The 13,977-nt window shown below is 38.9% G+C and overlaps 1 protein-coding gene across 2 annotated transcripts in view; it reads right to left on the bottom strand.

Moving 5' to 3' along the window:
* Positions 1 to 414: 414 nt before the first annotated feature.
* The window catches only part of SHQ1 (SHQ1, H/ACA ribonucleoprotein assembly factor), a 51,492-nt gene continuing 37,929 nt past the window's right edge, over positions 415 to 13,977 (bottom strand). For both annotated transcript variants that reach the window (XM_056336833.1, XM_056336832.1), the window contains exon 12: positions 415 to 2,182. In XM_056336833.1, the coding sequence (XP_056192808.1) occupies positions 1,630 to 2,182 (553 nt within the window). In that variant the 3' untranslated portion in view covers positions 415 to 1,629. The remainder of the gene's footprint in view (positions 2,183 to 13,977) is intronic.

Below are 13,977 nucleotides of genomic sequence, written 5' to 3'. Positions count from 1 at the left end.
CAGCTTTCTCCAGCTCATGTTCAGCTGAAGGAAGTTTCAGAGTTCATACTTGTAATTTGGGGAGAGTGGGAGAAGGGTTAGGTTTGTGTGCGTTTTTTTGTTTGTTTGGTTTGGTTTAAGTGCATTTTTCCCCCCCTCTCTGACATGTGCTGCGTAGTTGCAGCTACAGTGTAGGTTTTATTGCTAGCATTTAGAAGAGTAAGTGCTTACTGACACACAAGATAGGAAAGGTTCCTCCCCTGGGGAATGGAACAGAGACTGATTAAGCAACGGGTAGGTATTTAAGAACATAAAAAATATTGGCAGATCAGGGTTGCGGTTCTCACCGACCAGGAGTCAGTGCAGGAACAGAGATAGCCTGCTGGTTTCCAGCAGGGTGTAATGTCAGTGAAGAATAAGTCTTTAAGCTCAGGATTTTTATACACTTTTTAATAGTAAACACGTTTAACAGTAATCAACGGCTTGTTCCTCCAGAGGCATGAATTAGGTGTTCCTGTTTTGCCAGACTGCTGAACCAAACCTGGTGGTCCATGTCCCATCTTGTCTCCCTCCCAAATCCTTTTGCAGAGATTGAATAGCAGCAAATAATTTGCAGTAGCCAGCTGGTTTCAAAAATCTATAGGTAACAAATTAGCACAAAACATACCAACTGGATTATTTTAACCTTATAAAGACAAAAAGGAGCAAACGAGTTGGCCAAAGCTATGTCACAGACTAGTAATAAAGCCAGGTCTATCTAGACAGCACGGGTTTGCTTTCAGTCCTATACTCGAGACTGCTGTACCATGTTGTTTCTTCATTTTGGTTAACATTACTGTGGCAACATTAAGAGCCATGGAGAAAGAAATGAGAGTTAATTAGGATTTCTGTTCTTTAAAGAGCAACAGCAGTGTCCACATGTGGAAACATTTCAAAAACAGCACAAAAGAATGAACAACTAAATTACTGAAACTTACATAAGAACTGCAAAATTATATTATAGCCATTCTATCTTCTAGAAATATAAGCTATAACCCTTCCATCTTGTACTGACGACAAAGAAATTTCCTTTATTTTGTAAAAAAAAGTAAAAATAATTTGTCAGCACTGTTTAGACTTTTCAAGCTATAACCATTTTTTATAGTAAAGCATTTTGAAATGTGAAAAAACGCAGCAAAATGTCATAAACCAGTTTACACAGACATAATGAGGATATTTTTCAAGTAAATCCCAAGAGCTTAAGGTAACTAAAATAATGCTGTAACTTATTAAGCTTAATGAAAACCGTTTCTAGAAGTTTACTGAAATTACACATTCCCAACATGCAGGGATCAAACCTGAAACTGTCGGATCAGAGAAGAAAAACAAAAATCTAACTATGAAGATGTCTATCATAGTCATTTCAAATCTTTCCAGGATCTCGTCCTCCCAACTGTCAACACACCAAAGAAGAAAAAACATCAACTTCTTTCTGCAGCTCAGGATAGCCTTGGGAACACCTCATTATAGCAATCACCTGTGTTGCTAGTGGGTCACACTATGTTCTAACATAGTCCTTTAGTCTTCATCTTCATTTATGCTATGAAGAAAAAAGTAACGGGTTTGTCTTTGACAATACCGCCAAGAAATCTCCCCAGTAGCATCTCCTGATTATGTGTCACGTTCAGATACACAGTTTTCTCCTTGTTCCTGCAAAATGCAACCTGCATTAGCCAATCCTTCAGGCTGTTCTGAAAGTCTAATTGCAGTGTGCATTTGCTTTTCTAATTCTCCTATCAATTTTCCAGGAAGAGATGTAGATTGCAAAGAAACCTTTGATTTTTCATCACTAACCTCAAACATCGAAGTGTCTGTGCCCTGCCTTAATCCATTACAGTCAATAAGTGGAGCTGTCCTCTCCTCTTGAAGCGTGCCTTGTAAAGAATTTATTTTCCCATCTCCACTGGTTGAGGACTCTTGCTCCTCTGAATCAGAGCCTTCTGTCTCAGATGATGAAGTACTGCTTGATTCTTCAGAGTCACTTGTCTCCCACTCAGAGGAAGGCAGCTGTTGCTTGGAAACTGTGCCAGCAGCTTTTAAAGCATTCTCCTCTTCTTGTACTAGTATTGCTGCTGCTTCCAGCTCTTCCAGTTCAAATCCTATGTGAGACTTAGTGAGTGTGGTTTTCTGCAAGGATTCAGAGAGCATAGCCAACTTTTTTGACCTTCAACAAAAAACAAGACGTATTATTAAACTTTCCAAATAGAACTTTCCCATTTGATAATGCGAACACAAACCTTAAACATTTCCACTATTCACTTTGTTTGCAAACAACTTCTTCAGTTATGACTACAAAAGTGGATGCTACAGGGGGAAAGACACCCACAAATATTCATAATTACTATTATCTTGGGTAACTTTTCCCACAAGGCTAGACAATAACCCACTGAAACTCTTTGGTGACACTTTCAGAAAAGATACTGCTTCTTTGATGTTTCAGCAGCGCATAGTAAAGGAAAAGGGATTTCAGAACAAACCTTTTCAGGATTGCTGCCTTTAGCAGAGAACTCTGCACTATGTGGCTTGCTAGATTAAGTTTAAATGCAGCAAAATAATTCTGGTTTACTACCCTTCCAGATGTGTGTTAAATGCAGATGAACCAACAGAACACAGCTGATCAGGTCTGTCTCAGTGATACATTCTCCTCCTTTCACAGCTAGCTTGGTGCACCCATGACAGCAGGAGATACTCAATGCCCCATCTGCAGATGTGCTTTACCTTTCACTTGTAAATCAGCTGAAATATAATTCAACAGAAATATCAGGACCATTTAGATAAATGCCTCTAATAAAGCAAGCACAATATGTCAGCTTCAAATCTTTGGTACAGCCATATCCATTTCCTCAAGCGTTCTGAAGTCAGCACATGCTTTAGCAGAAAAAGTGCATCATGGATTTATAAATAGAGAGAACAGAAAGTAAGAGAGTACCTTAAAATGGAGGTGGGAGGGCAGAGGGGAAAACGGGTATAAAATAACAAACATACATCCTGTTTCTTGTTGTAGAGTTTTGCCTCAGACTATCAATCAACTTTTCACCACTTCCTGCAACAGCAGGTCTACTATAAATCCTGCAGAAACTGACTGGGTTTCATTTCCTCTGCCAAACCTGCTAACCTGCAAGGCATGACACACTGACACTGGAGCAAGTAGCTGATAATGTAATACATGACTCCTGCGAGGCAGAAGTTAAAGTGCTTGCTCTCTCAGTTGAATGGTTTTAAAGATCTTTATATTCTATTTCCCAGGGGGCATAATTACTCAGTATAACATAGAAGCTTCCATTTTTTTTTCTCCTAAAGGAATTGTATTTAAAAGTGGGGGAAGGGAAATCCAATGCAGCTTCTTACACATTTTACAGAGACAGCGCAACATTTAAAAGCTGAATTTGGAATAAAACATACTGAACTTCCTTAGTTAACCCATAGACTAAAAATCTAAGAAATAAGAGTTTCCCATAAGTAACTGAAGCAGCAGAGAACAATTTATATTTCCAGGATTTTTAAATCTACAGTGAAGAATTAAATCATGTTATCCTGCCAGCCTCCAATATAAACACAGGTACCAAGTTTTAAAAAGCTGCTTACTTAACACTACCCTTTTTTCCTTTTTGATGATGCATTTCCATTTTATTTTTTGTCAAGAACTTGACTTTTTCTTGTAAAGTTATGGAGAATTTGAGAAATTGCCAACCTAACTGGGAGCAAAGAAAGTATTCTCCAGGTACCATAGGTAAAAAGAAAGAAAAAGAAGCCCAGTGATGTATCGAAAGGTTCACAAAGCTTTGCAGGTAGGTGGTAACAGAAGAACTGGCTTGCAGGGAAATCTGCTTCCCGAACACACTGGCGAGAACCTAGTTTACACCCGAAGCAACAGGAGTTTATATCCCTTTCAGAAAGCATTTTACAGTGGTTTTGAAACAGTCTCCTTCCCTCCTGCTAACAATACATATGCATACGTGTGCACGTACCCCCTCTTCCACTGTGAGAGCTGTTAATAATATGAAGGTACAATACTTTCTCCTGTCCTATTGCCTGACTGTCCACAAGAATATGAGCTCCAAAAGCTAAATGTGCCTTGTGACAGAGAACACTGTTTTGAAGCCATTTTATATGTCGGTCCTTCTAATTTCATTGACAGCCATGAGCAACTAACTGTAGGCACAACAACTTCCTCTAGTGATACATCTTCAGCTCCAGCTACCTCAGTCTCACCTACCTGTTTTAATACTGCCATTACAGATAGAAAAATCAATTTTGAAAGTCCTGTTTGTCCTCACACCTCTTCCATCACGTCTGCTACTGTTTCCCAATCTTATATGTATTTTTTTGCTTTTCCTCATTTCTGCTGTTCCAATTTTTCATGCATGTTTATCCTGCTAGATACTCAGTCCTTGAAATCACTCCCTCAAAATCCTCTCCTCCTCTTTCACTCTTCTCTTACAATGCAGTTAACACATTAGATACAGAAACATGTCACATAATCAAGTATTAAGGAGATGTATGGCATCATGTATGTGTTGGCATTAATAAATATTTCACTGTGCTCTAAATCACTTAATGCCAAGTGTTAAGGAAGAAAATACAGTGATATATACTCATTTGACTCAATACACATTATGTTACTAAATTAGATGGGGTTCTACTGACAGATAAAAGAATGGCCTCTCTAAAGCTAGATGTGGTCCTACTGACAGATAAAAGAATGGCCCCTCTAACGCAGCAAGTGTTCAATCACTCTATACACAAATGCATTTTTATCAGAGTTCAAAGGGAATGAACGAAAAGGTTGGTGCCTGACAGCTACAAACATCCATCCTACTGGACAACTGTAAAACTGCAAAAGGTATTCTTAATCTGAAATTCAGATCAATGCCTTCCGAGGTATCAAAATACCCTACCAAATAACAACAATAACAGATTTCATAAAACAACTGTGGCTTCAACTTTCACATGTAGCCCTTCTTCCCCAAAGTTTTGACAGAACTACTGAGACACAACAGGCTTTTTATTGTTACAAAGGATTACAGAAAAAAAGCCATTGAAGAGAACAGCCTGCTCTTCCCTTCTAACAGTAATGGCACAAATGGATACTCTGCTTGGATAAGTAAGTGCCTGCAAGAGGCCAAGGATTCCCATCTAGCCTCTTAACCTCTACAACTGCCTGCCTTCGTCTCTCTCACATAGCAGTCCCATGGAGCAGTGTGACTGCCACCACCACACACAGGGACACAGCCCACAAACGTTTTGGCGTGTTTCAGGAAAGGGGAAGGGATACAGTCTTCATGCAGACCTGCACAACCTTCTTTCTCTCTGCCCTACCAATACTCTAAAGGCCCTATTTAGGCCAACCACAACAGGAATCTAATAAATCATTACAGAACTACATTATTTCACTTTTTTTTTTTTTAAGCTCTTGGCCACATCAGGTGTTTTATTTAAACAGTGTGGGAAAAGTCTCTTTTCAGTTACTCAGGAGTTCTTAGTAGGCTAAAAGTTTCTTCCTAACTTTCACTCTGGTCATCTAGTCTCTTCCAGAGACTAACAGAACTGCAATTAGCTATCAGTCCATCTTGTTTAAGGCCATTACCCAACTTCAAAGAGAACCAAGTTTCAGGAGCACATTTCACATCAGCCTTAGGAAAAGGTGGCAGCACTCCCTGGACAAGAAAAAAGGCACACACCATAAACCTCAGAGCATGGAAACGCTTTCAACAGGATACCATGGGTCTCTGAGCAAATTATTTCCCAAGCTGAAAAGTAAGAAACAATTCGGGAAACAAAAATGAGACACCAGAAATGAACTATCACGTATTAGAGACTTGCAGTAAACAGGTCCTGCTGTTTCCAAAATCTTTTGAGTACTGTTTTAGAGATTAGACAGCAAATACTTTAATTTTTCAAGTATGATTAATGGAATCGCATGATTACTTTAAGACATGCTCATTCAGTATGCACATTTGCAGTAATGATATCTTATTATTATGGTAATAGTGTTCTTACATAAACATGCATAATAAGCTTTAAAGGTGCTACACATGATAATTATTAGTTATCAAGATGTCAGTTGCTTAAGGAAAATGTTTAATTACAGGTTAAACTGATCAGATGCATGTTTTGTTTAATGTATAGCTTTGAGGAACAGATATCAACAGAGGCATCTCAGGGCTTGTCCACATAGTCTAGAATTAAAATTTCAAGACAGAACTACTGTAATCCTTGTCTAGCCACAGGAGTTTCTCCATGTGCTAGAAAAAAGAAAAAACCACTTGTTCCATAGGTCTCAGATTATGAGAGAGTAAAACTGAGGTGAAAGGAAGAAAGAATCAAAGTACATGTAACAAATAGAGATGGATGAAACAAGGAGAGGAGGAGAGGATTATGGCAACAGGAAAAGTTTATAGCAAAGCCCACCTGTGACAGCCTGAAGACAAGCTATTGTGATTGGGAACTGACTGCAGAGCTGACAAGCAGCAGCCAGGGTGAGAGAATAGGACACAACTACTCCAGTTAGACTAATGCTCCTACAAACTCCGGTTCTACCTTATGTTCCAAGGAGTAAGGAGACGACACTAGGATCTGACGAATCAAAATAGCTGTTGCCTCCAGAACACAGAGCTATGAGAAAAAGGTATCACAGAAGGCAGGCGTTAGGGATTTTATTGTTTCCAAGGAAGATTTAACATAAGCTGGAAGGAACAACCAAAGTCGGCGTAGCCGCAGAAAGTAAAAAATAAATGCAGGATTTAGGGGATACATCCCGCCACAAAATCATCTAATTCTTCCCCAATGTAAAAAAAAAAATATTAAGTAATTACGCCTCTGTATATTATGCCCATCAGTCAGAAATAGCAGTACAAAAGGAAAAGGTTTAAAGAAAAAGTGTTAGTGGGCCAAGCCTTTCTGTCTGCCTGGTACTTACTTGTCTTGCATCTAATTCCCTTGCTTTAGTAGCTTAGTTATCTTAAAAAAACCCCAAACAACTAACTCTAAATTTGAAAATATGAAAATCAGCATTCTGCTCCTCATTCTGTAGGCTGGGTGACAGCACATACTCCATCACAGCATGGGAGTTACCTATGTAAAACTGCAGAGTACTTGTAAACAAGGGAGTAAATAGCCAAATCGGCAGCACAACCTTTCAGAACAGGAGTCAGTAATGTTTCACTATGGAAAGAAAAGGGACTTTTCTTGTACAGACACAAGCTCTAGCTTGCTTTAGCTTTCGTAAACAATTGAAGGATTATTTCTACTGCCTCATAAGTTTGGCTTTGCATTTCACAGATGCATACGAACATCCACTTTTCTGAAGTACGCCATGTAAAATGGGTGTAAAACATGGCAAAACGCAACAGAATTTTATCTACCCCTAGCTTCATGACAAGCAAGTCTGTGTACATCGCCCAAATGCTGGCATGGCAGACTGAGTATTCTTGCCCCAGCACAACACAAAAGCAACAAAGCATGGGAACCCATGTATCAAAAGCATTGACAACAGCTTTAGTTCCCAGCCTTAGGTCTGAAAATGACCTAGCTAGTCTTGGAACCAAGCTGGAACCTAACTAATCTTGGAACCAACTAAAGTCTCATTGTATTACGTTGATCAAGTGTGGTTAGGGCCTGTGCACTGAGTTACAGTGGGAATCAGTCCTCCACACCTAGCAGTAGCTCTACAGGGCTGACAAGCCCTGTTTTAAGTGTAAAACACTTTACATTAATTATCTTTAAGCCTTACAGGCAAGATAAACAAGTCTCAAAGAGAATAGATATTTCAAGTGCAGACGTGCCTTTGCAGTGTTGTAGGTTCCACCAAATATGAAAATGGGCCTGTCTCATTGCCAAGCAGCCATCCCCTGGTAGGCCTACAGTTCCTTGAGATGCATTCAAATACAAACTAGCAGCATGCTCCGCCTGTCAGCAGGGCTGACAAGTATAAAAAGGTCAGTTATTCAGCTTACCTCCACTCAGCTGGAGCTCTACACACATAGAATCCATCTAACAGTAAAGCTGGTGCATTAAGCAAAAGGCTTTCCATCTGCTGGATCACAAGTTATTTCCCAACTGCCTTAATTTTATACATTTATTGTATGAGAAACTACCAAGTTTAAGGAGAAAGCGTCACTCTATATTTAAAGTACCTTTCTCAGCAAGGCCTGGCAAAACTCAGACTTCCGAAAGCTTCATAGACACCCTCTTTCTTAGATAAAACAGACAACAAGCAATACAACCAGCCAAAGTATAACTACTTTAAACGTGCTCCAAGTTACATACCTGGCAGCATTGCTTACAATTTCCCACAATTACTCTTTTAGCCAGAGGAATTTCAAGTATTAAGACAACTCTAGAGTTAGTATGACCTCAGACATCACCAGATATCATCCCAAAGTAAAGCCTCAGCAGTTCAGATACAGAGGATGTGTAAACGTACTATCTGCAAGACATTGAAATGTCAGTTAAACTATAAGGGATAATGACATTGCCCGTCTTGCCACAAGACTGCTTGAGGACAGTCTGCAATAGGATGTAACTGACATTTCAGCATGGTCATCACTGGTGAACCAAGGGGCACCTGCAAAAGAGCCAGATTCTCCAGATCATCCTATTTTTCCCCCTGCCCAGAGTGGTTCTTGCTGGATTCCATATATTGCTGCCTTCCAGCCCAAGCCTTATCTGTCCAGACAGAAGGGGTATGAAGACACACTTTTCAATATTCAGGCCCTCAATAATGCCAACATTTACTTTCCACAAGAACTCTGTCACAATCTTGATGACAGTTAATAACCCTATGGCAGTAAGTCTACTGCTTAAGCTCTCTTGCAATAGAAGGCTCAAGAAGTTACAGCCAAACATAATATCAAAAGGTAAAAAAGTAAGCTCATACAAGACTGACACAGCTGATGAAGCATCCAACTATTCTTAAAGATACTTAAGAAAAGAAATTGTTCTTCAATCTAAAATTCAGATGTCAGCTTCTATCTAGTCCTGCACAGCTGCCCGAATAACTGAACTGGTGGCTTTAGGGAAAGTCTCTTGAAACTTATAATGGAACTCACCCTGTTAGCCAACACACCATAAGTCACTGGAACAGCATATTCTGACACCCAGGGGTAGAGGACAAAGTGAGGGAGACACACATACTCATGAATTACTGTAACAAACTTCAGGGCTTTAAAACAACATAACATGCTTCCTTCAGAAAGGCAACTAACGAAGTCAAACATCCCTTCACACTTGACATACAACTTCACATAGCTAGAAAGAAAATATAATGATTGAATTCTTGCTATACAGAACTGAAAGAATTTGATTTTAATAGAGACATAAAAAAGAGTCTCAATTTGATCAACCCCAACTGGTAAAACAGATGCAATAATGGTGATTGTGTTGAATGTAAAAGCAGACTTCATTGATGTAGAAACACCTAAAGTCAGTTTGCACAAAAAAGCATAATGGTCAAACAATAAGCTTAGATAAAAAAAAAAGTCTTCCAGTTCAGGAAAAGAATCCTTACAAATGGACATTTAGCTGCAATAAGAAACTCATCACACTAAGCACACCATCCATATGCTGAAAATACTCTTTAAAAGTCATGGGTCACAAAAGAATATGAGCCTCTGAATATGCCTGGAGATAAAAGACTAAGGCTCAGTTACACCTTTTAGCATGCATTTTATACAATAAGCCATATTTCACTATTTCACTTACAAAGTTATTCCTAATGAGCGCTTCAGGTTATACACTAGTCAATAATCTCCAACCGGAGTGAAGTAGTATTGAAAAAGCAAGCTCAGAATCAGTGAACAAAAATACTCCAAATTAAGTTCTGAAAGAAGTTCATAGCAGAAAGGCCGTAGTCTTGATAAAAGTTAACAACTAGCGAAAACCACTTTGGCTATCTGTACACACTGTTTAGTATTACAGACTATGACAATAAACCTAATTTTACACTGGTTTTATTGCAAAGTACCTTACACACGCCTTTACCGTAATTCCCCACAAGCTTGGGAAAACTATACATAGATTTTATTTCATCCAGCTCTGGGAACCCAACTATCCTCCACAGTGAAATATGGCTAACACTTAACAAAGCATTACAATACTGCCGTGAAATTTAAGGCATGAAGTGGGATAGAAAATACACACAGCACCTAAATTACAGGGCAATACTTTCATAGAAAGAAAAGGCACAGAAAAATCACAGATAATCTTTGTGCCATACACACAAAATACCATAGGTTTCTAATGAACATAGAAGTCCAAAACCTATTTTACATTTCTTTTCAAAAATGGCACCTCAATGCACAAAATTCCTTACTGCATCAGTTAAGGAGAAAGACGAATATGCAACATTTACTAAATCACTTTTCAGCCTGTATTACCTGTTAGCTCATCATAACCCCACCTAGCTTATGAGATCTGAAAGAATCACAGAATAGATAGTACAATTAACAGCACCATTCAACAGTTTCAGGTGCTTAGTTTAGTATACGTTTTTATAGTAAAAGGCAGAACCAACAAATAACTCCATTAAAATCTCATTAGCTCTGATCAATGATTAAGGAAGATAAGAACAAAGAACAATTTAATGTGTTAGTGAAGGAGAAATGGGTTCATTTTATTCAAGACTCAGGTAAAAAGTGGTCTAAACTAATCTTCTACATTATCTGCAGCAAGAAGACAGACAGGTGAGTGCAAACAACAAAAATAGTGCAACATTTATTCACACAATTTAGTCCTAGATTAAACACAGTCTCCATACGAAATAAACAAGCCATCTCCACAACACAGCACTAAAGGCTGTTTAATTTCTACCCTTTCTTATGAAAAGTCAGCTGCTAAAATAAAACGTGCTCAGTCTATTCAAGGTATTTTATGCAATTGTAGCTAAGAACTCATTGCATTTCTCAAGAGGATGGATTCTGATTTTTAGCCTAAATAACTTGGGTTTACACAGTTACAACTGTCCATGTCCATACTGCTAATTATTTCAGTTCTAACAACTCCTGGAAACCCCAGGCAGCTTCAATCAAACTGAAGAGCCATTCATGAAAATAAGCAGAAATATAAATAATGACCCTCAAAGCCGACAGAACACAGCTATCATGTATTCTCTTGGTAGAAGGCCACAGCATGCACATATCAACCAGGTTATCAGTGCGAGGACCAGCTACTGCACTTGCTGCCTCTTTCTTACCTGGTGGAGGTGTCAAAGGATATGATGAAGACATTAGGGCACAAGGCTTGGGTTTGTAGGAAGATTACAGAATCTTCCCCACCCCCACCCCTTGTGGACAAAGCAGAGACTGGAAAAGCATTCACTGCACACCAAATCTTTATGTTAACTTAAGAAAATCATGCTATAAAAAAAGGGAACACTGGGTTCAAAAAGAACCCTGGAAAACACATCTCCCTGTAAGCAACTTTAAATCAACATGATTAGAAGAGCAGAAATCCAGTGCTAAGAGACTGCTATTGACATGAGGAACCCACCACTTAACTTCAGGTGACAAAGCAGTCCTGCAGCATAGAACAATGGGTGATGTGGAAGACTCCAATGAGTAAGGAGAACATAAAATGCTTTCATCTTGAAATTCTGGCTTTCAAAGGTCATTACATGACCTGAAACAAAGGCAGACATACTTACACTGCAATTCAACTTGTAGTTTTGTAAACATTAATTGCTATCTACATAGCTTCAAGTACTAATGTTTGTTAACCATAAATCAAATATAAAATGTAGCAAGTTTCACTTGAAGTGATTTCTTTTATGTTAATAAGTCTGAGTATTTCAAGTGACTTTCCCTCCATATTTGTTCTGAAATTCCACGGTGCTTCTTTCATAGTGTATCTAAACACTGCATGAGCTGAACTTCACATTTATAAATTTTTTTTTTTAAAAAAAGCTTCCCAATATAACATCTTACTTTCATTACTTGGTCTTTTTGATAAGTTGGCACCAAACATATAATGGATTATAAAAGAAATCAAGTACAGCTTACTTATGTAGATGATACTATGAAAATATTTGTAAGAGAAAACAGAATATTGGACTATAAAAAGTAACTGAACAGTATTTATGTGTTTTAAGAAGACTTTAGCTGAGCTTAGAAGCAGCTCAGTGTTGCCAAAATAGCTCACTAAGTTGCCACCAGTCCACGCATCTAACAATGGCACAGCTTCCAAAGTTATATATGATTAATACAATGAAAGATGAACAGGTAACACCACAAAACAGATACAAAGAAAGGAACAGATTTTATGTGACAGGAAGTATCGGCTACACTACAGAAATGGAACACTGACAACTCTTCTACATTAGCCTCATTTCCCTCAAATTTCTTAATTGCCATTACCTAGAACCTGGTTTTCACCATCACTGCTGGTGATCCAGGAGACAGCACTCCTAACACTGCAAATTGTACAATTTGCGTTACAATATGAGAATGAATACAGTGCAGAAGATGTGAATTTTAGTGTCATGATAAAGTTAGTGAAGTCATGTATTACAAAAGTAACAAGAACAATGACAACGAACAGGCTTAAAGGCAGAATTACAAACACATTACTGCAACCTAATCCTATCCCTTACAAGGTTAAGTCCTAGTGAGGTCCAACAAAATTTTAACTCTGACTGCTCTGTTGCTTCTGACCAACACCCTTAACACTTGGGAGGGAAGCCACCAGCTGGTAGCCTTCCCATTCACAGTCCATTCTCAATTCACACCATCTAAAGATCAAAAGACACACAATATGAGTATATTGTGAATTCCTTGCAGAAAGCAGAATTTTTGCAAGGACCTAAACTCAAGTGCCTACTCCCACCTTCTCCCACACACACCCTGCTGTGTTTGTAGGGCACCTATTATCAAATGCTCTAGAGCACAATCATGCCTCTTATGAATAATAATTAATACCACCATCACATGCAACTGAATTGGCTACAGATCTGGCTCCCTGACCCCGACAAGAAAACTTGCAGGCCATGCATGCAGCATCATGTAGCTGGCCCACACTACCCAGTTCTTGCAAGAAAGAGCCCCCAGGGAATAGTGGGGAGTGGGTGTTAGGCCACAGACTAAAGTACCATCTCTCAGTATTACTTTTTTTGTCTCATTCTACCTCTGTTCTGTCTTAAGATTTACGGGGTATCACTGCAAGGGGCAGGGGCAGGTGGAAGAGACCAAGCTAGTTACTGACAAGGCTGGAAACAAAACAGGAAGACATTATCAGCCTGCCGATCAGCTTCCCACTTTGATCACAGCTGCACACTCCACCTGCTTAGAAAGCCAACAACTACACAAGCTCATCCTTCCCCTAGTCAAAACAGAAGACGAGTCGGCTGAGATGTGCTGACTGAAAAGACATGACACAGATCACTGACCCTTCTGTAGGCAGATAGGAACTGCCTCCCAACAAGTTTTGAAAATCAAAGCAGTAGCCTGAAGGGGAAAAAATGGCTTTCTTCTTTGCCTTCTCTACCCACAGCAAGGTGCATTCAGACACAGCCTGAAGGAATATGAGCTATAGAAGAGTGATGGAATAAATAGAAAAAAACAACAGAGAAAAGGAGAGGAAAAAACAAAGGAAACTGCAGCTAGCAGCTGGGAAGAGAGATTAAATCCCTTGCTAAAAATCCATGTTCTACAAGGCCTGCTAAAACACATATAAAGCAGAATTTCTGGTATTATATCCACCTGTCTATCACCTTTTTCAGCCTTCAGGGCAATGTTTTGCTTTAAGCCTCTTAACTCCATATACTACACTACTCAGGTATTGTTATTTACAAAGTGCTCTATGGACACCTACTGCTTTACAGACAATTGAAGTGACAGCTTAGGCCTTAAATAAGATGCAACATTTAATGAGAGGCATGGCAGCTCAAGATGACAGTAAACAAAAAAATTCTATTAAAAACATGTATCAAAACAGTGAAAGAGGAGACATAATGTGCTTGCAAATTAT

This window comes from Falco biarmicus, chromosome 4 (genome assembly GCF_023638135.1).
Source record: "Falco biarmicus isolate bFalBia1 chromosome 4, bFalBia1.pri, whole genome shotgun sequence".
NCBI classification, from domain to species: Eukaryota; Metazoa; Chordata; class Aves; order Falconiformes; family Falconidae; genus Falco; species Falco biarmicus.
Note: the sequence above shows the minus strand (reverse complement) of the source record. Positions and strands in the feature narration are given on the sequence as shown.